General features: G+C 50.8%; 1 protein-coding gene and 1 long non-coding RNA gene across 4 annotated transcripts in view; one reads left to right on the top strand and one right to left on the bottom strand.

Annotated features, from left to right (window-relative positions):
* The window catches only part of CDC25A (cell division cycle 25A), a 28,689-nt gene extending 5,243 nt beyond the window's left edge, over window positions 1-23,446 (top strand). The window contains exons 4-16 of one of the 3 annotated variants that reach the window (XM_072854952.1): window positions 647-682; window positions 827-863; window positions 1,256-1,357; window positions 2,180-2,296; window positions 3,196-3,330; window positions 3,861-3,935; window positions 4,604-4,756; window positions 5,087-5,179; window positions 5,580-5,642; window positions 5,800-5,898; window positions 6,661-6,791; window positions 7,180-7,291; window positions 23,360-23,446. In XM_072854952.1, the coding sequence (XP_072711053.1) occupies window positions 647-682; window positions 827-863; window positions 1,256-1,357; window positions 2,180-2,296; window positions 3,196-3,330; window positions 3,861-3,935; window positions 4,604-4,756; window positions 5,087-5,179; window positions 5,580-5,642; window positions 5,800-5,898; window positions 6,661-6,791; window positions 7,180-7,291; window positions 23,360-23,383 (1,177 nt within the window). In that variant the 3' untranslated portion in view covers window positions 23,384-23,446. Of the gene's footprint in view, window positions 1-646; window positions 683-826; window positions 864-1,255; window positions 1,358-2,179; window positions 2,297-3,195; window positions 3,331-3,860; window positions 3,936-4,603; window positions 4,757-5,086; window positions 5,180-5,579; window positions 5,643-5,799; window positions 5,899-6,660; window positions 6,792-7,179; window positions 7,292-8,668; window positions 8,879-22,772; window positions 23,193-23,359 lie in introns of those variants that run through there. The other 2 variants (XM_072854951.1, XM_072854949.1) reach the window with 2 other exon arrangements.
* LOC140648631 (uncharacterized) lies at window positions 9,737-23,780 on the bottom strand. The gene is made up of 3 exons (XR_012041297.1): window positions 23,667-23,780; window positions 14,152-21,729; window positions 9,737-10,254 (listed from the first exon to the last, which is right to left on the bottom strand). It is a non-coding gene; the product is annotated as an uncharacterized lncRNA (long non-coding RNA).
* Window positions 23,781-27,277: the final 3,497 nt, after the last annotated feature.

Genomic DNA, 27,277 nt, shown 5'->3' with positions numbered 1-27,277 from the left:
TTTGCTGGCACGCATGCAGTGGGCTCTTCTCTCTTAAACTTCTAGAAGCATGTGCTGTAGTGCTCTGCAGCTTGAGACGCTAGGCTTGCTGTCTTGTCTGTGTCCCAGAGTACTTAAGGAGTCTTGGGCCTGAGTTAAGGTGTTGTACCAACCAGGCTCTTTGAGCATGGCATTGGCACCTTACCAGGAGTCTGAGGCTGCACCAAATTGCATGCAAGTTGCAGTTTTCACTCAACACTTAATTTGTGCTTGTATGTGCCTTAACTGATACCCAGCAGTTGCTCTTAGCTTTGAATTTGCCACTCTGAATTAGATCATTTTTCTTTTCCTAATCTTCTGTCCCCAGGGATGGGGGACAGATGCCCTTGGTCTCTGATTTACTGAGCTCTTCTTCCTTTAACCCAGCTTCTTGTCTAAACAATGCTGAAAATAATTTAAGGAAAGGAGGGGGAGAAGGGGCTTACCTAGTGTTTCACAAACTAGGATGGGATAAGCTGGCTATAAATAGCTTTTGAGAAAGACAAAGTGTCATCAAGAAGCATGTTGGCTTCTGCTTAGCGTAACACTCCATGACTTAAATTACAAGGTTGATTTTTAGTGTACTATCCTTTGGTGCTAACTGGGGGGGCATCTCATTTGCTTTTAGGTTTGAGAAAGCAATTCTTGAATCCAGCAGACTGAAGTAAGTATACTTCTGTTTTAACTTCTTTGTCAGTGACTGTTGTAGCTTATGGAGTTTTATTGAGGGGGGGGAAGTGAGTTCTACTCATGTTACTGTCTTTTAAAACCAAATGTTAAAATAAATCTTGGTTCTTTTTCATTGTAGCATTCGAATGCCTTTCAGAAGAATACATTCACTGCCAGTAAGTGAGGGTGGTATTGGTCTTGTATAAATGTTAAAGGATTTAGTGTGTTAAGTGTTTTTAGTTGGATACATTCCATAACTTGTCAATTTTCTGTCTTCAAGAACAGCTGCTGTGGTACTTAATGAAAACTGTCAAAATTACAGCTTGTAAACTCAAAATCTTGTTTAAGTTAGCATGAAATTTCAGTGATGTGGCTTTGTCACTAACACAGTTGAAGCATTTTGGTACCTGTACTGAGATGTCAGCATAATAGAATCCTGCACATAGTTTCCACCAATTTGTAGTCAGAGACCTTACAGTCTTTATTAACCCCTGTTTTGCTTAAAATGTAGCTGTGCAAAGACTGTATTGCACAATACTGAACTGGCGCTTTTGTATGAACGTTGTAGCAAAGCCTCCTGGGATCCAGTCCCGCTCTGAAGAGAAACCATTCTGATTCTCTGGATAGTGATGCTTTTCAACTGTTGGAACAAGATGAAAATAAGGAGAATGTAAGTGTTGCTTTCTGTTGCCTGCGATGATATGGCGTAAGAGGCAGTACCAAGGAAGCTGAACTAGCACACCCCTTCAGCAGTCGATGTGGTAGAAAAGGCTTCTTTTACGCTCTGCCAGGCTGTAGTTCAGACCTTATAGCTTATCTTCATAGCTTATCTTAGGGGAACTTGCAGTGAAGTGTGACAGCACTGATTATAGTGACTGCAAACTGATTATAGGTTAATAAAAATTGGGAAGACTTCGATTGTGCAGCTCTACCTTCATGCTACTGAACCTGACTCCTTTTAGGCTGTGGCAAGGGAAAATGTATTCATACTGCCAGCTTTAGATAGCTATGAGGGGTGCCTCCAGAAAGCTGGTTAGCTAGATCACCTCCTCTCTTTCCGCTGCTGGCATGGGGAGCCCTGGTTCCTCACAGCACACACGTCCTCTTGCCTTCTTGGTCTGAAGGGCCTTGCTGCTGGAAATCCCATTGGTAGGACTCTGACAGGTCTCTACAGAAGAGCGAGTGTCAGGAGACAGCCTTGGCTGCCTTTAAAAATGATTTCTTTTGCAGAGAAGTTGACTGACAAAAGTAGAAAAGCCTTAAGCCTGTAGGTGATATCAAGGGGATAAAAGCTTGATTATGTTAAATGAATCACTATTGTAACATCTTTAATTTGAAAACATTCGCCTTCAGACTATTCCTGTTGGCAGCAGGGAACTTAAATCCAAAATGTCAGGTAGTTTTAAAAAAAACTAAAAAGATAAAACGATCCTAGCAACTTGCACGGTTTGTGATTTTGGTAAAATGATCACTTTGCTCCTTTTTAATTCAGGAATCGTTTGAGTTTAAGAAGCCAGCCAAACCAGTTTCTCGTAGTTCTGTGCACGTCCATTCCCGTGATGGAAGAGGTGTTCCTGGACCAAGGCAGAATTCATCTCCAGCTCAGATAGTAAGTAATACAGTGTTCTTGGCAACTAATTCTCACCTAATCTCTGCATACCTACTGTCTGGGAGGAAGAAAAATTGCATCATGTTTCGAAGACAATGCTGTTATTCACCACTATTCATGTGCCAAATAGAAAAACTTATCTATCTGCCAGATAAGAAAACTCTCCTCACCTTTGGCTCATGAGATGGTCAGAGGTTTGAAACATGGATTGTTCTGTAGTCTGTGAAAGATCAGTCAATACAGAGCTGAGGTTATGCTGCAGCAAGTCAAGGGAGTGTGGACATGGATGTGGAATAGAGGAAGCTAGTTGGAAATTGTTTTCAATAAACTATCAATAAAATAGATATTTATGTCGAGGCATTTGGAACAATGAAGCCAACTGTGTAGATGCGACTGAATTTTACGTCCAGATATGATATGCAGGAAGAAAATATTACCTTATTCATATGCTATTGCTTAGAAAAAGCAACTGAAAGAACATGATGGGTCCTTGTACAGAAACAGAGCTGGGGGGGACTAAGTCTTGTCTCCACTCCTTAAATCTGGTAGTCCTTCATCCTGCTAAGTACTCTTGATCTTGTGCTTATCAGCTGCAGAGTTTATATTAATTCTTGTTCCTGTTGACACCACCCATTGGTGTCATCCTTTGCACCTTCACTGGATAGCTTCTTCCAGAGAAGAGGGTTATTGCTTAACGGGGCTAATGAAGCACTCTGCTGTTGTAAGGATCAAATAAAAGTATTGGAACTCAGTTTGGGGTTTGCTCGGGTCGGTGTATTCAAGGTGGTGGAATAACCACCGTGTTTTCTGTAGTGCAGTGAGAGGCACGGCATCATCTCTGTTACAGCATCCTGCAGTAAAGAGAAGGAATGTTGTTAAAACTAACTGTCTTGTCTCAGTTTCCCACTGGTGAAATACCCACGGGTGAACAGGAAACCTACGGGCCAGCTTTCCTGCAGCAGTCTTCTCTGACTTCCTCTGAAAGTGAAGATGATGATGGATTCCTAGAGCTGCTAGATGAGCAAGATTTGAAGGTATGTACGAAGGAAACACAACAGACATTTCAAAATCAGCTCTGTCTAATGTTAATAGTCTGCCAGCAATGTGTGTCCGTGGTGCACGTGTCTGCTAGCAGCAGCCAGTGCGGTAAGTCACACTGCAAACAGCTAGATACTAGGGACTCCTAGAAGGTGAGTTATCATCATCATCTTCAGCTCTTACCTTTTTTTTTTTAAGAAACTTGCTGAAAGAGCTAGAGGTGACGTTTGCTTTCAGGCCACTTAAATAGAAGACTTTCTAACTGAATTTGAAATGCTTAAAGCTTTGGAGGAACATCATTGTTAATCAATCAATGAATTGATGTAACTTACCTTCTCCAACATGTCTCAACTCAGTTCCATTATTTCATTTAGTATTGGACTAGTAATTGAGTTAAATTCCTAAAACTGCTCTGACAGCTGAATTCAACTGGAATGTTTGCCTGAGCTGTGCAGAAGCTGTAGATATTTACAGTCCCTGCCCACGGTGAAATAGAGGAGAATGAACTTTCTTTTTTTTTTCTCAGAACGATGAGGAGATGCCATCTGATGTGGCGAGCCTCTGGACTGCACCACTAGTCATGAGGAAAACGGACAATCGGGTGAGTGTTCTGGCAGAGCACAACAGAACAGAGATGGGGACTTTGTTCTGGCAGCCGTTTTCACTACTGGGACAAGAGATATCACACTCTGATCCTGTATCCCTAATAACAACAAAACAAGCTATGGCATAAACCCCCTTCAGTATTCGGTTACCTCTAAAGCCTGCTTACCTGGAAAACTTTGTCAACGCTCATTGTGTGTGTATATAGGCATTAACTTTGTTTTTACAAAAACACTTCATAAATGCAAGAAGATCTTGTCTTCCCTTATCAGATACTCGTTGACATATCTTGAACACATTCTGCACAGACTTACCTGGAATGCCTGTAGCCCGATCCTCTGATTATAGACTGCGAAGGGAGTTTAGACTCCAGCAAAAAGCTCCTTAATCTGCTGATAGATTGTCTGCTAACTGAGATAAAGCACTCTGCTAGCACATCATATTGCTTATGGTGCTCCAAGCTCACCCAGTCCACACAGCAAGAAACAAGTGTTACTGGAAATGCAGGTCCTGAATTTAGATGACCCTACTAACATCCTGCTGTTGCTGTGCAGTGGCAGTGTCTTGTATAAGGCAAAATTTGTAATAGTCTGAAAGTCTGAAGCTTGCTTAGTTTCTAATCTAAATCTTTGCTAGACGACTCTTAACTTCTCTCCTTTCTCGTAGGCCAAACGATGCCGGTTGTTTGGCTCTTCATCTCTGCCTAGTGGTGTAGGAAGAACCACCCAGAAAAGGATGGAGAGGTCCCAGGAAGAGAATTCTCCAGGGAAAAGCAAGAAGAGGAAGAGCCTGCCTGGAACACCTTCTGAGGATTCAACGGTTGGTGGCTTGGCATCTGATGTTGTAACAGAGAATTGATGAGGAGAGGATCTAATATAGGTGTCTAGTTTATGAAGGTTAATGAGAGAGCTTTTTCAGGTGAATTGCTGACCTAGCAAAACTGCATTCTCTCTGCAGAGTGCAGGAGATCTGGGGGAGCTGGTGCAATAATTGCGTACTCTTGAGCCCAAGTTTTGCCTTAATCTAAAGGGGAAGCTGGGGAGTCGTAGTTCAGGGCTTCAGAGCAAACTCTGAGTTTTCTGTTACGTTATGGGAAAAGGATCTCTGCTGTCAGTGCTCAGCATTGATCTCTAACCTGTTTTCCTCTAGAGCTTGACAATGGTAAAGATGCAATCCTCCACGGCAGAGATCGAAAGCATTTTGGACAGTGACCAGAGAGACCTCATTGGTGACTTCTCCAAGGTAACTCAAGTGATTTAACAGCCAAGTGTTAATTCAAGTGTTTTAATGGCCTCTCTTGGTAGAGATGTCTCAAACCAGCCCAAGTAAAGCACTTCCCTCCTTTAAGAGTACATATTCAAATTACTCGGAAAGGCTGTCGGTGAGAAAGGTACTTTCGTAGGTTAGACGCAGCAATTCATTTGTGGTTATTCAAAAAGATCTACAAAATCCCTTCAGTATAGGAGCAAAAAATAAAATTTTGTCTCTGAATTTTAGAATTCTTAGTTTTCACTCTTGAGCTTTGCTGAAGAGATTCTTGCCAACAAAGTATCTGTGTTACAAAATTAACTGCTGGACACTGTGCTATCGCCTATGTGGGTCACGCTGGAATTTTCTCAGTTAAATGCTGTTTGTTTTCTAGGGTTATTTATTCCACACCGTCGACGGGAAACATCAAGATTTAAAATATATCGACTCAGAAATGGTATGTGTTCTGGGGACAGTAAGAAAAATTCTTTACTGGGGAAAGAAAAAACCCAAACAAAACTCAACACACAAACATCTCAAAACAACCAAACCAAACTCTTTTTTTTGTTTGGTTTTTTGTTTGTTTGTGGTTTGTCTTTTTTTTTTCTTTCCAGATTGTGTCTGTGCTGACTGGGAAGTTTGCGAGCTTCATCAAAGAATGCGTGATAATTGATTGTAGATACCCGTATGAGTATGAAGGAGGACACATCAAGGTATGTTGACCCTGTAGGAGCAAGGTAGAGTTGTCTGAAGCTGCCCCTAGGGCAGTCTGGGGTCGCGTAGCTCCACGTGGGGCTGCTCTTTACTAGCGAGTATCCAAGGCCGTGCGGATATGTCATAGCTGAGCTGGATATGTTATAGCTGAGACGCCCAAGTGCCCCACTGGGGTCTGGGATCCTGTTACACCTACGCACTGCGTGAATCTTGGGACACTTCGCTCATACTTGGTTCATAAAGTGACTTCTCCCTCAAAGGAGGGATCGTTCTGCTTTCCTTAAGCAGAGGAGGTGGCCTGTGTGCCAAGCAGGGAGATAGTTCCAGAGGAGGCTGTAAGACACTCTGTGTCCAGCATCCTGATATCTAGGGCAGCTAAAATTAGAATATTAAACTTTATTTAAACCACAGACTTCAAAAGAACAAATGGTTGTGCAAAACATAATTATCTTGAAGTTTGCAGCTTGAACAAGCTGGCTGGCCCTCTCAAACACAATGAGATGGGAAGGGAAATCCAACGAGCCACAACCTACAGCTGTCGAAATGGCCATCTGAAGCAGGTCCAGGTCACCCAGAGTCAGCGTTAGACTATCTGTAACGTTCTGCTTGGGTTTGAAGCCGTGTTCCCAATGGCTAGAGAGGGTTCCCAGAACTCCTCTAGGAAGTGAAGATGAGGAGACAGCTGGCAAGGAAGTGGGATGGGTTTGTTACTGTTCTCCTCCACTCACCGTGTGTGCTTGAGCATGACTCTGCCTTTACAGGGTGCTGTAAACCTACATATGGAAGAGGACGTGGAAGACTACTTGCTTAAGAAGCCAATCCAGCCGTCGGAGAACAAACGAGTGATAATAGTGTTCCACTGCGAGTTTTCGTCAGAGCGGGGTCCTCGAATGTGAGTTACCCACACACCCCTAGATAAGAACTTCCTGCTGTGCTAGCTGAGAGCAAAGCTTTCAGGGTGGCACCAGTTACTGTGCTGGCGTGCTACGTAACAGGCAGTTTATCATGAGCAGATGTTGGTTGTCACCTCTGGCAAGGATGTGACACAACCCGTGATGCGAATGGCCGTGTTGAAGTTGGGCTGGCGCGCTGGAATGCTTAGAGACGGAGAGGGAAAACCAGTTAGCCACAGTTTTGCAGCCAGTGTGGTGTGTCAGTGTGTTCCTGATAGGCAGTGGCTTGCTTCTGTAATCCAAGGAATGGAAATTTTTGGGTGAGCGCTGATTTAGTGTGTTATTTGTTGACTGGAAGACTTAACACAGGGTTTTCTCCTGCTACAGGTGCCGGTTTGTGAGAGAGCGGGACAGGCTGGGTAATGAATACCCCAACCTCCATTACCCAGAACTCTATGTCCTGAAGGGGGGTTACAAGGACTTCTTCTTAAGATGCCGTGTAAGTAACGTTCTCTTAAATTCATCTCTTTTCACTCTCAGAAGAGAAGAAATGATAAAGAAATACCCATGTATTCACACTTGGTCAGACTTCTCTTTGGAGCAGGGTGTGTTTTGCTGGGGTAGGTGTTCCTGCTCTGTTTCACAGTGCTCTCCTGTACTGAGAGCAGTTAAAATTTGGCACGGAGGCTCTCTAAGCCTATTCCATACTTCAGAGCTGCCTTGCTGCCATAGCTGAAAGGTTTTTCCACTTGTCTCAAGAATAAAATATAAAACTGGTTTCTGCCCTTTTATAACAACTAGGAGTTCAAAATGTCATTCGGAGAAGGAATTTAAGACTGCTCAGCCTGCAAGGACTAGGAGGGAAGAGAGGCTTGACAGTAATTGCTGTATAACAAATGGAAACCTGGAGCCTCATACTGCACTAAAATAGCAACACTGAAAAACTCGAGCTTTGAGTTTTCACCCTCTAATTTGGAAAAGGAAACTAAGAAATGCCCAGCAGCTCTCTGCCAGCATTGTGAGGATGGTGTTTCTCGTATCACTTGGCTCCTGCTGCGTCAGCATTTCAGTGGCTGTACTCTCTTTCTCCTGCTAGTCCTTCCCGCTGTTCTGACACAAACTAGCCTTGGCCTGGCTGTCACTTCAGTCCCTCTCGGGCCCTGTGCTTTAGAGTATCTCTCAGATTACCTTCCTGTTCTGTGACTTGGTGCGTCCTCAGAGAGATGTGAGAGGTTTGGCCTTTCTGTGGTCGGCTGGGCGCGGCCGTGCCCTGTTTCCCAGGGAGATGTTGGGTCTCCCAGCCTTTGGGCCGCCTTGGGGGATGCCGGTGTTCATATCAGTGAGTGCTGTCCCGGTTTTTGGCTCTCCCTGCGATCTGCTGGCTCCCCTGTGGCGGTGGACGCCTGGGTTTTGTTTCGGGCCCCGTGGGCATCCTCTTCCGAGGTGGGAGGACCGAGGGCCTCAAGGTGGCAGCATGGAACAGCCAACAGCAGCCTCTAATGCTCTGGGTCTGGCCTGTGAGCCGGGGGCTGGCCGGTCCAAGACAAGTATTCTTCAAATCTGTGCTGGTTCAAGGTGAACACTAGATAGACTTACTTTCTGTATCGATGTCTGGCAGAAATTTGGGGTGAGAGCTCTGTACGCAGGACTGAAAACCCTTCACTTCATAGCTATTGCTTCTGAAGTAGCTGTAATCTGAATCACTTGTCTTTGCTCCTGAATGTCTGGTATGAAACCCCTGCTCAGGGGGGGACTCGAGTTCTGTTTATTCTGGTGGTAGTTGTTCAAGTGGTTGCTACCAGGCTCTGTCCGTGAGTCTCAAAGAGATCATTGCTCCTGTGACACACTGAAGTGAAACCAGGGTCTTTTTCCCCAGAGTTTCTGCGAGCCCCAGAGCTATCGCCCCATGCACCACGAGGACTTTAAAGAAGACTTGAAAAGGTTCCGCACCAAAAGCCGAACCTGGGCCGGTGAGAAGAGCAAAAGGGAACTGTATAGTCGCCTGAAGAAGCTCTGAGGGCTGAACTGAACAAGCAAAGACTGCCCATTGTGGGGGGGAGGCTGCAGTGGGAGGGAGACGCGCCCGTTCCTTGCTTGGGGTTATCAGGTGCCAGCTCTCTCCTCATCTGTTTTCTTACTGGGAACACCATGGAACTTGCGGCCGCAGGCTTGAACCGAGCAACCTGGCTGCTGGCTGGGAGCTGACTCTTCGGAATACTCTTGTTACGCTGCTTCGTGGAAATGGCTTCTTGTGTTCTGTGACATCCACCAACCGCCCGACAGTCTGCCCTGGGAGGGGTGGGGAGAGGCTGTCGCGTGCCATGGGGCTTGGCTGGTACGTGGTGTAAGCAGTGAGGGTATTTTAGTGCCTGTTGTTTTTTAAATGCTTTATTTTATTTAAATACAGTCAAATGAAGCTAATACCGCTGCAGCTGAATCATCTGGATTGTACTCAAACCTTGTTTCTGCTAAAGGGCAGCCTGCTGTTGGGGGGTGGGGGGGGTTAATTCTTTTTCTCAGCTGCAGCTTGGATTCTGTGGTTTGGTAGCGTAATGCGTCGCATTGAAGTAAAATGGGAAATAGTTCATTACAGGTGGAGCTTCCCACCCCGCTGACCTCCTGTGTTCCGCTGTGGGAGGCCTCTTGAAGACACTCTAAGGGGAAATTGCTTATTGTACGTAGATATCACGTTCACCTCGTTTACTTAAGCTAGATTTGCTTTATTTCATAGTTATTTGAATTTAGCTGCTACTTTAGTTCTAGAGGAGTTGGTGTTTCAAAGTAGGGAGAACTTCTGGGAACGGAGGGTAATTCAGAAAAAAGCTGTCTTGGGTGGCGAAGCTGTTACCAGGTTTCTCCACAGCAGCAATTTACTGTCGCTGCTCCTTCCAAGGCTGCATGTTGGTATCATGGGATGTGTCCAGAAAAGAGCCCGGCTGTGAGGAATCGCGCTGATGATCCTGGGAGGCTGTTCTGAAACTGCTCCTGCTGCCGTGGGTCTGACTTCGGCCACTTCGCCGGTAGCAGAAGCGCCTTCTGCCAGGAAAGGCAGGAAATACAGTTAATTCTTTGAAGGAAGAGGAACTTCCTCAGCCGGTGTTGCACCCTATAGCCGAGCCCTACAACTTGCCCACCTAAAGCAGAACGCGTGGCTCCGTGGCACAACGGTGCCGGTCCTAAAACTGCTTTGCTGCTAATTTTTGGTGTCACATAAGACCCAACTAATGAACCTTACAGTAGCCCAGTGATCTCAGGGTAAGGCCGGCTGCTTGCTGCAGCACCGCTGTGGCGATCGCCTGTAGCTCATCTTCCTCACACGTGAACTTCTGGTGAAACTAGTGCTCCCGTGCAGCCCGTGTCCAGCCGTGCGTCTCGGAAGCTCTTGGCTCTCACTTTAGCAGAAATCCACGCTTCACAGGGCTTGGCTTGCTCCATGCGAGCTCGTCTTGCATGCAGTCATATCTGTGTCAAAAAAATACTGAAATTGAGGTGCTTTATACGGAGTTTTAACTTGATTATTTTAAAAACTGTTTCTTAAAACATGCTGTTAATCCTCTTGAAAACTGAAAGAATAAACTTTGAACTCTTTTTCATTTAAAAAAAAAAAAAAAATCAGACTTTGCTGGCTTCCCTCAAAGCTGAACACCTTGCAGGGGAAGATGATGAAATGCTAAATCAGAAATGGCCGTTACCAAATCTGCATCTCACCTGGAGGGTCTGAACGCCTGCAGGAAGCCGGTGCGGTGCCTGGCAGAGCTGCGCGGTGGGAGGAGCTCGCGCGCCGGTGTGTCAGCAGGGAAGGCCGGCTGCCTGCGACACGGGCAGCAACGTGATTGACCCAAACCGTGTTTTGGTGCAAGACCCCTTGGGCCAAGCCTAAGTGGTAAATAATCAGTTTGGCAAGACGACTGCTGGGCAAGATGTCTTGGTACAACTTCATAAACAAATAGTCGCTCTGTGTGAAAGTTTAACTCGCCAGCCCTGTTCAAAAAAAGCAGATGGAGACTGCTGCCAGAGTCGTGATGCTCTCTTCTGAGGTCGCTCATCTGGAGCAAAACCATGATAGCAGTCCGTGGCTTTACAGTTGCACTTCCTGCGACTGCCCCTAAATCAGCTCATTAGCCCAAACTTCCTGATATTCAGGAAACTGAATGCGTTGTGGGTGTTGCGGCTCTCCGTGGTCCGGCACTATCGGGGGACGTGAGCTGCAGTGTGCGCTTTGAGGGATTAGAGACGCCTGTAACCCTCCCGGGATGGAAATGCGACCCCTCGCTTTATACCCCACCTAGTTCAATGTGTGCTGCCTTTCGCAGGTCCTGTGGGTGGGAAGGAGAAGGCTGTGAGATGTATGTTCCTAAACGCGATCTGTACTGTATCAGCCCGCAACTGTAATAGACATCTGCGGGCTGAGAGAATAAAGTCCTTCAAATCCAAACGGTTTGTCTAACTCGACTTGTCTTGCAGTAGAAGGTGTGCTGCTGAACCGCTTGGCGTCGCACACCGCAGCTTGAAAAGAAACCCACGCTGGCAATCGCCGTTTTTCCTGTCTTGCGTTCTTTGCTTGTTGCTTCCGGGATAACTTCACATGATGAAAAATAGCGCCCTGCTTTCCTGTAAGCTGCAGGAATGGGACCAGGTGGCGGGAGGATGGTTTTCTGGCCCGGCTGGCAGAGCTGCGTGATATTTGTGTACCCGTGGCTGGGTGAGAACGGCTCACGGCCTTGTGCAGAGGCCCCGGACCCTGGCAGGGGTGGACAGAGCTGGGAAAGCCCAGTTCAGCCCCAGTCTGGGCTGTTTCCAGGCTGATGGGGACTTGGGTCTGCAATCACCCCCGTGACTTGGGAAGAGCGGGGCTGCAGCCGTCTGAATTTCAAAGCGGTGCATTTCCATCGTAGCATCTACGCTGCAGGGAGTTGCAGCTCGCTTTTGGGTGAAGATCCTTGTTTGTGCTGGACGCTTTCCCAGCGGAGCACCTGAGAGGGCTGTTTTGTTCAGGATGTTCACAGCCTCAGCAGAGAGCGTGGGGGTGAAGAGCAGGTGGCCAACAATGGGGTCAGCATTAAAAGCTTCACTTAAACTACAGCACTGCGACCAAATCTACTGGAGGCTAAAGCAGAGAACTGGGTGGGGTTTTTTTCCTTGCCTCCATCTGTCATCCTTCAAACTGATGTTGAAAGCAGCTTACGGCTTCATCAGCTTCTACCGTGAGCTCCTGAATGCTGCAAAGCTTAGTGTTTTATTTCGTATCGCTTTACCTTTTGTGACCTAAAAGGGCGCTTGCGCTATCTTTTTATCTTGCAACATTTGTGGCTAATAGAAAGGCAAGCCGCAAAGGGCCAGCTGCCCTGGACGTGCCAGCAGCTCCTTCACCGGGGGCTCAGAAGCGGGTGCTGGACATCCCTTCAATGCTGCCTCACTGCGGCTTTTCAGCTGCTGCCTTATGAAGAGGGAAAAGGTGGGGTTTAGCTATAACTGTGATGCTGGACAATTCCCTGGTTTGAAATCCTTTTGCAGCTTTTCAAACAACCCTTCTGCCTTTGCCTTTCTGCCTTCACTATGTTCTCTGCCCGGGAGGGCTGCGCAAGGGCTCTTCCGTGGCCGCTCGGAGCCTGCTCCTGCATCTCTGCTCCTGCCAGCAAAGGCAGCTTTGGCAGGCGGCTGCGCTCCCTTCCCTGCGCTGTGAAACCCAGCCTTGCCATTTTCTGTAGTTATTTGTCAAGCGAAAGTGCCCCCACCTGAGGCTCTGCCAGGCCAGGAGGAATTATCTCAGCTTGTGGCAGGAGCACAGAGCGTGTGATAACGCTGCCTGGTACTCAGCCTGGTGAAAGTGCAAAAGAGGATGCTCTGTGAGGGCCTGAGTGCTGCTGGCTTGGACTGAGGGAGAGGGGTTCAAATGATCAGCTAAAATTCGCTAATAAACCAAGCCTGCTCCTGCTAGTTTGCAAGTGGCGACGCTGGATGTGTTTCAGGGCAGCGGCTCGAGTGCTGTCTCCCCAAAGCTGGGGGTTTGGTAGGGAGAAGCGACAGAAGGAGTCACCTCATGAAAATCTTGGCTGTACCTCGTTGCGGGCAATGCTTTCTGAAGGAGATTCCTGTGGCTTTGCTGGGCAGAAGCTGCTTTGTTAAAACCATTGGCGTCTTGTCTTGGGAATGGCTTTTAGTGACAAGTGTGACTAAGATGTCTCCTGGCGAGCTGGTGCATGGGTGGCAGTGCCGCATAATTCCTGGAAACGTTGGTGCCAGGACTTGGCCAGGCTGCCATTTGGGTTTCCTTTGAACCGGAACTGGGCAGCGGCTGCTCCCATGGGGCCGTTCTGGGGCTGCGGCACAACCCAGTGCCCCATAAGCCCTCTCCTGCATGGGGTGACCCTGCCGTGTCACGTACCACCTGCCTTCCCTTTGGTCCACTGTGGCTCCACGGGGACATCCTGCCATTGCCCTGTCCCTTATCAAGAGCCCTGTGGTCCCTGCTCCGCTTTGGGCACAGCTACACCCTGTCACCGGGGCAGGAGTTGGGGAGGGCGAGGGGACTGTCCCAGCTCCCGGCTCTGCACCAGTGCCTCTACTTCCCCAGTAACAGTGATAAACAGGACGGCTCTGCCCCGGGGAGCAGGGCCCGTTGCCTTCCCTTCGCCGGGAGCGAGGAGCGGAGGCTGCCAGCCAGGGCGGAGGGTGGAAGGTCCTTGTTAGAGGTCACCAAATCCAGGCAGAGCTGGAAACGAAGCTAATCTCCTGCTGCCGAGCCAAGCTTCAGGCATGCTGGAGAAAACACCCGGCGCGGGTGCCAGCCCTTGGCCTGGCGGTGGCTGCAGCATGGCCGTGTCCCCGGCGGTGCTGGGAGCCACTGGGTCCCTCCGTGCTCCTCAGGAGCCCACGCCGGAGCCGAGGGGCCTAGGCGGCTGCTGCCTTTTAAGGCTGCTCTGGGCTGATGAATCGGCTGCCAACCTGCGCGGCGGCGCTCAGCAGGCAGCGGCACACTGGGGGTCCCGGGTGGGCGGCGCAGACCGTCTGCTCAGCATTAAGGAATGACGGGTTTTCCCTGGCAGTGCCCTGTTCTCTTCCCCGCTGGGGCTGCGCTCGCCGAGCGGCCGCTCTCGCCCCCCTGTGCAGCTCTCGCTCCCAGCTCTGCTCGGCCCCCGCGGCTCTCGGTCGGCAGCCCCAGCTCGGCCCAGTGTCTTATTTTAGATGCACAGAGCTGATGCCGCGCTCTCCTGGTGCTGCCTGCTCTTGGCTGATGCCACACACGTCCCTCCGTGCCACAGCCAGGATGGGATGCCCCAGCTCCAGCCCTCCCCACAGGCCGCAGACGCCCGGGGCGGGGGAGCAGATGGGCGCTGGGCTCGGCCCCGTGGTGCTCACCTGGCCCTTCGCTCTGGTGCCCTTCGCTCTTCTAGCACGTGGTGGTGAGACACGGCCAGTGTCACCCAGACCCTGGCGGTGGGTGGAAACCCTCTGCCATCACCTGCACGTGCGAGGGGGGATCCAGGGGACCCAGCAGCCGCGCGGGTGCGATGCCCCGGCTGATGGAGGTCCGGGCTGTGGCTTACTCGTGCCTGGGGCTCACGGGCGGCCCCGGCCGTGCAGGACTGCGGTGCCCCTGTCCTTCCTCCTGCCATGGGAACAGACCCTGCGAGTCACACAGAAACAGATTAAACTGGCTAAAACCAGACTGAGTGTCAGGGCTGGACGAGGAACGTGCATTTAGATTAAATCCGGTGCGTTCGGCTGCCCGGGGAGCTCTATTGAGAGGGCAGGTTTAGGCACCGGCCGGGGCCGTCCAGCTCAGTCCTGGGGGTGGGCAGGAGCCAGGCACTGCGTGCCCCCTGGGGCAGGGACATCGCCCAGCGCCCCCGGGGCACAGCTGCCCTTCGCCAGCGGCACAAGGGGAGCCCCCAGCCCGAAAGGTCCCCATCCACCCTCACCATGCGCAGGAGCATCCCTGTCCCCCGCAGCCTCCTCCTGCACCGCCCTGGCAGGACCGTCCCCACCGGGATGTCACAGAGCCGAGAAACCCACCGGCGGGTGGGTTTGCCAAAATGCTTGTGCTCCTGTTGAGTCAGGAGCAACAAACCCGCACACCGCTGAGGCAGCAGCGATGCTCAGGGCGTAATTGTCCCAGAGGAGCTGTGGAGCTGTGAGCATGGGACGCAAATGACACTGCTGCCACCTGGAAAGGGCCGTGGGGGGACAGTGGCTGCTCCCCAGGTGCTGCCATCCACCTCCTCCCCACTCCTCTCTCCTCCCTTGCAGCAGCACCTGGGAAATTTATTTTTGCGGCATCGCAGGCGATGCCCAGACTATTCCTGGAAATCACCGGTGCCATCGGACCTGCCACTTGCATCAACCCCGCGCTGCCAGCGCCAGTCCCCGGGCGTGGGCTGCCCTCGGCTGTTGCCTGAGGGGTGCGAGGCAGCAGAAGGGAGCGGGCAGGGGCCTGCACCACCAGGGTCTTCCTCGCCCAAAATGCTTCCCCCGCAGCGGGTGGGCAGGCGAGGAGGAAGGGCGGGCGTGCACGGGGGGACGCAGCCCCGGAGGCACCTCCGTGCCCCATCCAGGCTTTGTCCCTCGGCTTCACCTCCTGCAATGGGGCTGTGCTCACAAGCGCTTCCAGGTGCCACAGAGCCTCGGGTGCCTTTGGAGAAGGGATGTCACCAAGATGTCCACAGCTCGGCCACTCGGGCCAGCGTGGGTCTGCCTTTGGGGGGTTTTGTCTGCTTTTGGGGGCACAGCCCCAGCGGCCGCAGACAGGACGTGCTGGCCCCAGGGGGGTGGGTTTGCTGCTTTCCACCCGCAGAAGACACGTCCCCGTTTGTTTCTGTTGGATGAACTCCCCAGCGATGTTTGCTGGGGCTTAAGGCTCAAGCAAGGAGCCATAAAAAGGGAGAATAACATCAAAAGAGGAAAGTGGAAGGAGGCCAAGAGGAACACAGCCAAGTGCCCTTTCCTTCTTTCTCTTTTGCTCTGTGCGGGAAATCCCCGAGACTGTGGGCTGTGTCGCATCCCTGGGCCAGGCAAGACATGGCCCCGACCCCGCACGGTCCTGCCACCGCGGGGCCACGTGAGCAGGAGGGTCCCTGACAGCGGCTCAGGGGTCCCGGGGAGGGCAGGGAACCAGGAGAAGGCTCAGCTGGAGGAGAGGGGCCCAGGGCAGGAGCTCCTGTCTGGAGCTGGGGTGAAACCGTGCTGCAGCTTTCGCTCCGCCTTGGTGGGCGGCCGTGTGGGGCGACTTTTGCCATTGCATTTGGTGGGACAGGAAGGTTGGTCCCCGCTGGGCCATGTGTGCCGGCAGAGGAGCCCTGTGGCTGATCTTGGGTGTCTCCACTGAAGGAATTAAGCAGGGCAGGGAAGGAGACAGCGGCTACTCCGCTGTGACGAGATTAGTGCCTGCAACCACCATGGTGGTTGCACAAGCCTCTTCAAACAACTGCCAGGTGCCACGTGAAGGTGCAGCCCTGGCTCTGCGGTGCTCATCCCCACCACCCCTAACCGGGTCTCCCGCACTGGGCAGGGGCCTCCCCACGTGCCATGGCTCAGCAAACCACCCCACAAGCAAACCCCGGTGCTAGTGGTGCGTCGGGAAGCATGGCTGGCACCTGGGGGGATGCTGGCAGCAGCCCCACAGGGTGACCCACGCAGCGTCAGGCCCCCGAGCCACCCGGCACGGGTGAGCTGCCATGGGTTGATGCTGTGTGGAGGCTCACTGAGGAGCTGCAGCCCCTTTCTGGGCACAGGCCCCACGTGCCGGGAGATGGCCGTCTCACAGCCAGGCTCGAGGGTCTTGAGTGGGAGCACGGTGGGAGCACGGGGTTTGCGGGTGTGCCCTGGGAACAGCCCCGGGGCTGCGTGCTAATGAGGGATGATCCAGCGGCACCCCGGCAGCGCTGCAATCCTCCTCGTGCGTGACACTGAGCAACAACGTAATTAGAAGGTGCCAGCACTGCTGCGGTTCAGCCCTGGTTCAGCCCTGCTTCGCCTCTGCTTCCTCCTCCCCAGGGCAGGGGCAGTCCTGCGGCACGGTGCAGGGGCAGGAGCTGGGCCCACGCAGGTCTCCGACTCCAGCCACCGCCCACTGCAGCCCTTCTCACGCAGGTTACAGAGCAGAGGCATGCTTTGGGAGGCAACAGTATGATGAAGGATCCAAACCTATCTCCCACCATCAAGTTACCCAGTTCGGCATGCAGGAAGCTCCGTGGGGGACCCCTGTGCTCACGGGAACTCTCCGGGCATCACCGTGGTCCCAGGAGATGCGAGGTCTGCCCATGCAGAGCAACCACAAGTGCATTTGGGGCTGTGCTTGGGGCTTTCCTGGGTGCAGAGTCGGTGCTTTGGGTGCGGAGGGCTGATTTTGGTCCTGGCCGTTACCCTGTTGCTGCAGGAGGAGGAGCAGTGCCCCAAGCTCCACACTGGGAACACCGGTCACATCCCCACCAGTCCCACAGATCTGCATCCCAGCTGGTTGCTCCCCTCCCCTCCATCAGATCTGGTTGGAATTGGGTAAGAAGTTTGAACGTTGTTGTGCAAGGCAGATCCACGCACACAGCCGCTGCTCAGCCTCGTTTCCCTGGGCAACCTGACCAAAAATGTCCCTGTGCTGGGAAGATGATGGAACAGATCCTCATAGAAGCTATGCTTAGGCACGTGCAGGACAGGGAGGTGATACGAGACAGCCAGCAGGGCTTCACCAAGTGCGAGTCCTTGCCTGACCAACGCAACGGCCTTCTGTGGTGGAGTGACTACATCAGTGGACAAGGGAAGAGCTACGGATGTCATCTCTCTGGACTTCTGTAAGGCCTTTGACACAGTCGCCCACAACATCCTTCTCTCTAAATTGAAGATACGGATTTGATGGGTGGACTGTTCGGTGGATGAGGAATTGGTTGGATGGTCGCATCCAGAGAGTAGTAGTCAATGGCTCAATGTCCAGATGGAGATCGGTGACAAGTGGTGTCGCTCAGGGGTCCGTATTGGGACCAGTGCTGTTCAATATCTTCATCAACAACATCGTGGGATCAAGTGCACCCTCAGCAAGTTTGCAGATGACACCAAGCTGAGTGGTGCAGTTAACATGCCTGAGGGATGGGATGCCTTCCAGAAGAACCTGGACAAGCTGGAGAAGTGGGCCCGTGTGAACCTCATGAGGTTCAACAAGGCCAAGTGCAAGGTCCTGCATGTGGTTGGGGGCAACCCCCAGTATCGATACAGGCTGGGGATGAAGGGATTGAGAGCAGCCCTGCGCAGAGGGACTGGGGGGTACTGGTGGACGAAAAGCTGGACATGACCCAGCGATGTGCGCTCACAGCCCAGAAAGCCAACCGTATCCTGGGTGCATCGCCTGCAGCGTGGCCGGCAGGTCCAGGGAGGGGATTCTGCCCCTCTGCTCCGCTCTGGTGAGACCCCCCCTGCAGTGCTGCGTCCAGCTCGGGGGTCCTCAGCACAGGAAGGACACGGAGCTGTTGGAGCGGGTCCAGAGGAGGCCACAAAAATGCTCAGAGGGATGGAACACCTCTGCTGTGAGGACAGGCTGAGAGAGCTGGGGTTGTTCAGCCTGGAGAAGAGAAGGCTCCGGGGAGACCTTATTGCGGCCTTCCAGTACTTAAAGGGGGCAGGTAAGAAAGATAGGGACGGACTTTTTAGCAGGGCCTGTTGTGATAGGACAACATTGCGATTGCCCACCGTGGTGCTTACTAATGAGCTTCTGCACCAACCTGAAGATGCTGCCCATGGGCAGGGTGTGCCCTGCAAAAAAACGGAGCGGTGGGCTTGGCAGCAGTGCAGGGATGTCGTGCCACTGAGCTGCTCTTCCTCCAAAAGGTGGTCCTGGCTCCATCCAACATCGTGGCTGAGCTAGAAACAGCTGTGCTGAAATGGGCCCGTGCCTTGAAATCCACCCTCTCCTGCAGCCTGGAGGATCCCCTGAGCTCTCAAACAATCGCTGAGGAAGATAATGATCTTTTAATGGGAAGCAGCGCAGCCTCTTCAGCTTGTGCAAGCAAGCCTGGCTAGCTGGAGGAATGGGCACATTAGCTCGGCACAACTTCTCACTGTCCCTTTCTTCCCTGGGGTGAAACTCATCCCTAAAGCACTGCACCGCGCTGGTTAAATCCCAAAGATGCTCAGAGAGGGTGAGAGACCGAAGCCCCATGCCGAGTCTCCGTGTGTCCAGCACTACGCACCGCGCAGGTCCTGGAGTCCAGAGCCGCCTGTGCTCTCCGTGGCAGGGATGGGTGGAGGATCTCCCTTCCTCCCCACCCTCGCCGGCTGTAGCACATTCAGAAATCCCCATTTCCCACCTCCAAGCTCACTCCCAGGCCCACTGCAGACCCCCTCAGCCTTCTGGTTAGCTTTCAGACCGTCTCTGAAGAGCACTGTGGTCAGACCAAGATAATCTTGATGACAAGCTGCCCGTCCTTTCCGAAGGAGGACGCTGGCTGTGCCATCTCCGTGTCTCCAGTTACACAAACATCCACAGACAGTGGAGGGGCAGTGGCCCACAGGGACTTACTCTGCACTGCAGGATTATTTTAGGAAACTTGGTGACAGCAGGGAGCTCACATCTAGCTGGCATCTCCCCTTGCCCTCCCCTGGCTGCACTGCTCCGGGGGTAAGAGCAAGAACATGCCACGATGGCCTCGCGCAGGGGCTGGGGAGGCATTTGGTGAAACGCCAAGGGCATGGCCAGCATCCCCTTCCTTGAGTCTTGCCAGGCTCAACTCGAGCCGACTGGGGTGTGGCTGTAGAGATTGGGTGCGGGGAGCCCTCCTCCAGCTTCACCTCCCTCCCTCAGAGGCTCTCTCCTCACCTCTGTCTTCTCCCGTCGGAAACCAGCAGGACCCGCTCCTCCCTCGGCTCAGGAAGGAGAGATTACCGGGGCAGAGCCATCGTTTACACCACCACCTGCTTAAATGATTGCCTGAAGTCGCTCTCTGATTAGCAGCAGAAGCATTGCTTGAGATCACAGCTTTGTTGTGCTACGGGCTGTACGTGCACGCACACACACGCACATGCACACGCTCTACGGCTGTGCACAGATGTCTTTTGGGTCCTGCTGAGGCTGTTTAATGTATTACTGTTCCCAGCTGCTCACAGCTGACCCTTTAGCTGGCTGCTGCGCCGGTGGGACCATCGGAGTCGTTCACAACCTGGTTTTTGTCAAGAGCCGCGATAGCAGCAAACCTCTGCACCAGAGGCCGTGGGGCTACGGGATCCTGGGGGCAGTGAGCAGGGGACTGGGGCTCTCTCCACTCACTAACGCCCTGCTCCTCGCCTGGTCTGACCTCACTCTGCGGCCAGGGCCTGTTCCTAGGGGATTTCACCCCAAACGGACATCAGGCAAGATCTGATCTGTCATTTCAACCCACCTTTTGTGCTGTGTCAACAAGCCCTGCCGCGGGGTTTGAACCAGAGAAGGACCGCTCTCAGCGCCACGTCCACCAGCTCCATGGGGCAGCAGAAGCTGCAACAACAGCTCGGAAAGGGGACAGCAGGAGCAGGGTATTGTCTTAAACTGCGGCAGCTGTTTGCAAAACGAACGTGTGTCCGTGGCCTAGGAGACCGCCTCTTGCCTGGATAGCTGACAGTTGAAATAAAGACGTTCAGACCGAGGAGACAAAGGCACAATTGTTATCGCCACGGCATGGACGGGGTTCAAAGAGGCAAGTGGCTGTCGCGCACGGAGGCTGTGGCGGAGCTGCCGAGTCCTGGAAGGCTCTGTGCTGTTGTTGCATGCTGCTAAACAGCAGCTGGAGCTCATGGAAAACAATTCCCCCATGCCCCTCTCAACACCGGGAAACTCCTGGCAGCTGGGACCTGATCCCGAGCATGGAGGACGGCTGGCTGGCAGTGCCTGCACCACCAGAGAGAACCGGGAAGCAGGAGAGCAACCCTGCAGCTGCTGGGAGAGGCAGGTTTCAGAGGGATTCTGGCGGAGGGAGAAGTGCAGGATTTGGCTCAAGGGTGCTGGGATTGGAAGAGAAACAACCAGCAGTGCCTCACAGAAAAACACTCCGGGAATTTCCGCGTGGGCTTTTCTGGATGCCAGCAGAGCTGCTGACCCCAGGCTGTGCCGATACTCAGGCCCCGCAAGATGCAGAGCAGCCGTACATAAGCTGAAGGCCGTAACTGCCATGCTCCCTGTCTTCATCCCTGGCTGTCTGCCAAGCTGCCATGCAAGCTCAAAGCCTCCACGCTGTGCCTGGGATCCCGGCTGGGGACTGCGGGATGCTCAGGTCTCCCCTTTGTTTGATCTACCCAGTCCACGTGAGGGAGAGGGTGGGCTGAACGGAGCCCCCGGGCGTGTGCAGACCCTCACCCTGCAGAGTGCTCCAGTGCTCAGGCTAAGATGGGCTGAGCCCACACACGGGCTCCTGCGCAGCTCTGGCACCACACGCCCCAGGTATCGCTGTACAGCAGTCTGGATGCACCTCGGCGCTTAGGTGAGTCATCGAGCCCCAGGGTCTTATTCACCTTCTCATCTGTGTTTCATTCACCTTCTCACACACGCACTGCTTTGTTGAGATAGTGTTGCTTCTGCCTGACAGAGCATCTTTCCACGAGCCCTGCCTCTGCTCCAGCGGGCTGGTGCAGCAGAGCGGAGCGGAGCAGCACGGACCCAGAGGTGCGCTGAGCATGGCTGAATACAGCAGGGAATTTGCAGCAACCTGGACATTTCATATCCATGAAGCAGGAGCTGGACTTGGACCCAGACACTCTTGTGCTGCCTCTTTTCTTCCCCAGATGGATGCACGAGTCCTTTTTGTCAGAAGCATGTTTGTGCAGTCAAGAGCAGCAAGTCTGGATTTGAGCCTGGGCTCTGACCCAGGGCTGCTCGGCTGCAGAGGGAACATTCACAGACACAGGCAGCTGGCGGGTGGCAGGAAACGCTGGCTGCTACACGCATTCACACCCTCCCGCATGTTAGTGGGGATGCAATAAGAAGGCCTGAGAAAAACAAAAAGCATTAGGTTAACAGGCCTTAAAGTGGCTTCCATTCCCATTTCTGCAGCTAAGCAGTCGCCCTCTGCTTTTGGCTAAAATTGAGTAGGAGCTTCCGTGCCTTGCTGAATACTTTGATGGCAAAATTGGGGTTCAGATGCTTTTTCTTCCTCCTGGAAGTGAGGAGGAGATCCCTGCACAGTAAACTAGGCTCTCTCTCCTCCCTCACCACAGGACAGCTAGAATAGACTTTTCTTTCTCTAGAATGATGTTGCTATTGACAAAAGTATGTAGACACCCACCCACTCATAAATAACTCAGTTATTTCCAAACAGAGCTGGTCTTTGCCATAATTTCCTGCAGTCCCCTGTGCAATCAGGCTGCCTCTGTGCTGCGGCGAGCATTGTTCCGCTCTCCAGTAAACCAGGCCTATCAAGAACTGCCTCCGCAGCAGATCTCCGGTCAGCCAGCTCATCCAGGGCTGGATTTCGGTTGAGTCACAGTATCAGGTTGCTCAAAGCATCCATTACAAGACATTTTAATCAGCCTAGGAGGAGAAGCTGTTCCAGCTGAAAAGAAAAAAAATACTTCAGCTCTTCGTGGCTCAGCTGCGTACACAGGGACTTTCAGTACGTAGCACTCGCAGGAGTCCAGGAGATATGGAGATTTACCACATTCTCTTGCCACCATAACCAATGGGGCCTCTTGCCACCATAACCAATGGCCTGGGGCGCCTTCCTGTTTCACCAAATTTCCACTGAGAAGAATTTCAATATTCAAATAACAGCAGCCAAGATTTGTACAAACGGTACTACTACAACATTTGTACCAATGGTAGTACTCATGATCCTTAATGTTTTTTATGTGCCTGACTGGACAAACTGTGCCAAAGTTAATTTTCAGCAAACCCCGAGCCCTGCTTTCCACAGACATTGGATGTTCAAGGTGGGGACAATAGATGCAGGCATGAAAGCCCTGGCCTTTTTAGAAGTGTGGGTTTTGGCAGCATCCTGAATCCCTTTCCCCCCACCCCTTTGTTGTTCCTTTAGCTACCTGCCTCCCCATCGCACTCAGAGCCGTGCCGGCGGTGAGCAGCGACCCGCTGCAGGCACCCACAGGTCTTCGTTGATGACAGAGAGCAACGTCTTCTACTCATTTTCAAGAATGCCTTATGAAGAAACAATAGTAGCAATCCTATACATCTTGCACATCTTTATACATATGTATATCCATAAAAATAGCAATTTTATTCTGTCTCTTTGTTTAGCAACTTTAAATGCTTTAAAATTAATGGTCTGTAAATATTAGAACCAGACATAATCACTGCAAGACTCAGCTGAAAGAGCTCTATTCTGGAGGCTGCGGAGTTAGCCTCTGCACAACATCAGGATGTCATTTCTGATATTTTATTAAGCTCCCCTCAGTTGTCCTGGCAGGAAAGAAGATATTTTTTAACAATCATTAGTGTTTAAAAATATGCTGATTGTTTTCAGCTAAGCGTATTTTCAGTAATAAATAAACAGCAACGGAACAGCTAAGCACCCCATTCGTGCACTTTTTGCTTTTGTGGAGTAGGTCGCTGATACGCCAGCCTTCCCTTAACAATAGACTTCCTTTTTTTGAACTGTTCTTTCAGTTTTGGCCTGATTTCCCTCTCTGAACAAGAGGCTGTCTGTCATCAACTGCTAGAAGAGAGATTATCTCTCCATTCTTCATGCCTGAGCATTCTGGCTGGGAAGCCCCAAGGGATTACCACAGGATCATTTGGTAATAAATAGCCATATTTGTAATATTTGGTTACAAATCGCATCCTAATACTCTTTAATAACTGGGCATGTTTACCATACAAACACAAAATTTCTCTTTCATCACAATCCCTCCAAGATTTCTTCTGACCTATCTTTTAATCTAACCCTATGAGGAACCTTAGAAACAATACTTACATCGATGTTCTTTCATCATACTGCCAAATGAAGCTGTTGGTTCTCTTCTCCCAGACTAAAGCCTGACTCTGCGGCAGCGCACGGGGAGTTTGGTACACAACCTTGTCAGCAAAGCCATCTACAGAAGAAAAAAATTACATACTTTGCTTGCAAGTTTCCTCACTGGGCAGGCACCGGCACTGCAATGAAATGACAGGATTTTGAAGCTGCGGGGACTCAGGTGGCCCCGATTCCTCTGATCTCCCCAGCTCCAGCCCTTCCTCTTGGCTCTGGTGGCCCACAGCCAACCAGTAACATAGAGCACGGGGACCTGGGTGGTGTTTACTGCCTGAATATGGCCCTACAGGCTTAACCAGAAGACTAGCAGAGTTTGTTTCAGTTTCTAAATAAGTCAGGGAAGTTTCTTTAGTGACCAGCTGGCCAACTTTAAGTATTCCTTTGATTTCCCAGTGCTTAAATCTTCTATTTCATGATTAAGGTTTAAAACTGGTGAGAAAGAGCAATACCTGCGTCTGTCCCAGACAAAGGGGGCGGGGGGGGAAGAGAAAGAAAAAAAAAAAGAGTAACCTCTGCTAAAATGCATTTTTGGAGGCAGTGATTCTTTTCTTTAATTAACACAGGGCAGTGCAGCAATAATTACACTCACGGGTTTTTCCCCAGTGAAGAAGGGAAATCAGGTGCACTACAGCCCTTCTGTCCGCCTTCCCTTTGAGACTATGGCCTTGGTCCCATCACACAGTACCTGGAAGAGCCAGTCCAGCAGCTCTCCAAACAGGCCCTTTTCTTCCCTTCAGCCGTGCTGTATCCCACCCCACTACCATGCACGCTTTTATATTTCCTCTCCCGTCTCTCTGCTCTGTGATCTGAAGGAGTCAGCGCTGTCCCTAAGGGTTTCCTCTCCACTGTGGCTGCCGTAGCGTGTGACTCTGCTGGAGGCAGTGGCACAAGTCCAGTATCACCGCAGGGATCAGCCTGTGGGGTGGGAGCCCCGGAGATCCCCACATGCACACTCGGAGACACGCACATATGCCAGACAGAGCAGACCTCACACTTGTGGAAGCAGACGCAGCTCTCCTCTGAGGGCTGCAGGATGTGGAGCAGCATGGAAGAGCGTCCTGGTGTGGCCGAGTGCTGGGTGGGCGCATCAGGAGGACTAGCGAGGGCGAAGGCAGCAGCCATGTGAGGCTGCAGGGCTCAGTGGGGACCCACTGAGCGCAGGTTCAGCCTACAGTCTGCTTTCCCCGCTCCCGCTTTTGCAAGAGACATGACCCTATTTTAAAAGCTTTGAGCTAGTTCCCCCAATTTAACAAGCCTCTGTTACAAACCTACATTCATTTATTAATGCTCAGGCTGTTCTCATTCTATCCCCTTTCTAATAACATTGCATTCTCACCAATGCTTATTTGGGATGACTGTGGGAAGATCCTGAAACCAGATACAGGCTTGGCAAAACATTCATTATGGCTGTGGCTCATCTTCTCAACCAAGAAATTGCATATTCCCCCAGTGTTCCAAATCTGCTTCCATTTGCTGAAGCAGCAATTTAACATTTAAGTCATTTGGCTCTTCTCAGTGGTTTCACATTTTACTTCTCAGGTTTCCTGAGGAATTTGTTGCAGACTAATATTTAATCATGCTCTGGTAGGGTGACAGCTCAAGTTTAGCAAAAATATTGCTAATATTCAGATCTGGAATAATTTAATTCAAAAGCAGATGCTTTCCCAAAACAATGGATTTATTTAGATACTTGTTTTAGGGAAATGCTTGGGCTGGTTACAACCAGCACTACTCTGTTAGCATGTAAAGCTCTGTGCAGTGCACTGCTGACAGTGGTGACAAACTGATTATCCCTTATTCTCTCCAAAGACTCCACGGCCAAGTAGAGGAGACAATAGGCATCGGAGCCTGTTCTCAGACAGAGGACAATTAATCCATAGACTTTTAAAACTGCTTTGGGGCTGACACTGACAGAAGTTGTCCATTAACAAAATATGGGAGGGATGTCCACAAGGGACACAACTTCAAACGGAGAAGTCCCTTTCCAAAACTCTCTCTACAATGAGAGATTCATACAGCTACAATTAAAAGGTTCTCTGCTGGCTAAAAACAAGCACTATGAAGGTTTCCAAGTGCTCTGTTAGCAGGATCTGAACATTGTCCTTGCTTCATCCAGTTTCATTTGGGGTTTCCATAAACCACAAGCACGGTCTGCAGTTCACTAGCTAGTATTTTTGCTAAAATCTTTAAACAGTGATTTAGTAATGATATGGGCCTCTAAGAACTGCACACAGCAAAGGCTCCTCTCACCAGGAGAACAACTACAGTAGTTTCTTTCATGGACTGTGGACGTTCCTCTTGAAAGGAATGGCCTGAAGGTGACCCCTCAGGAGCGTGCTAACAACACTGTAAATACCTCGTGACATTCGTCTGGATACTATCTGGCCCCAGAGCTTCTCAAACTCCCCGTTGCCTCTACAGTTTCTCCTGTTACTTCCTAAAATTTCAGGTTTAATCAACCCCATGTATCTTCAGCTAGTCTGCTGCTCACAGATCTACTTGAGTAACTCCAGAACTTGGGCTATTTGAGGACTAGAGGATTTTATATTAAGCAGCAACAGTAGCACGTATTTCATTATGATGTGTAATGGCCTTTGGGGCTTGTTTTTAATTTAGGAAAGAATTCTTGAGTCATTTCAGGCTTTCAAGCCAATATCTTCTTCACTTTCATATGGCATCTTTATGTTCCTAAAGGTTTGCTTGCTGGCATCTTATTGCCAACATATTCAACTATACCTTTAAATGAGTTAATTGCGACATGGGTTTCTGATCTTCTGTCTTCATGACTCTCTTGTAATCTTTTTCGCTCCTTCTCTAACATTCATTTTTCCCAAGCTCACTCTATCTGTACGAGTCTGTTTATTGACTGATGCTGGCACTGAAGACTTCTATTTATAGAAGTCTTTATCACTTATTTCTTTATCACTTATTTTGTGGCATTTCATGCCCATAATTTTCCCAGCTGCCGCAAACCTTCTTCAAATCAAATAATCTCAGAGTAGTTTAGATGAGGGGAGCTTTGATTCCTTCAGAGTTTGTTTCCTTCCCCTTAAAAGGCAGTCTTTAACAGATACCACTTCACAGTTAAGTGCTGCTAATAGTGATTCATTCAGCTTATCAAAAACTTGAAAATTGTCGAGTTGGGCTATTTGGTTGCCTGGCTCCTTGTCTGGCGAATGCTTCTGATTACGTTTGATTCACAGAGGTGTGAATTTTCCTTAATTTCTGCCTGTCTGCTGCTACGTTATTGTCTGTGATAATTCCTCCTGACTGCAAAAATTAAACGCCAAAATAATACTTAAACTCAGTCCCCAGCAGCCCTCTTTTGCTGGGCCCTAAATACCCGCCTGCTCCCCCCAGAGTGTGTTTTACCCAATGACTCTCGTGAAATGCTGTGGTGGGGCTGTCTCTCAGCCTTCTTGCTGAGTTTAACTTCTGCAATTGTTCAGATTTTCTACAGTCTTCTGTCTTTTCTCTCCCGTCTTTCCTTTTCTGAATGTCACTGTCTGCCAAGATTTTTTTCATGGGATTATCATTATTTTCCATGCTTTGTA

Source organism: Ciconia boyciana, chromosome 2 (assembly GCF_034638445.1).
Source record: "Ciconia boyciana chromosome 2, ASM3463844v1, whole genome shotgun sequence".
In the NCBI taxonomy this organism is placed as follows: domain Eukaryota; kingdom Metazoa; phylum Chordata; class Aves; order Ciconiiformes; family Ciconiidae; genus Ciconia; species Ciconia boyciana.
The sequence above is the reverse complement of the archived record's forward strand: the minus strand, read 5'-3'. Positions and strand labels throughout refer to the sequence as shown.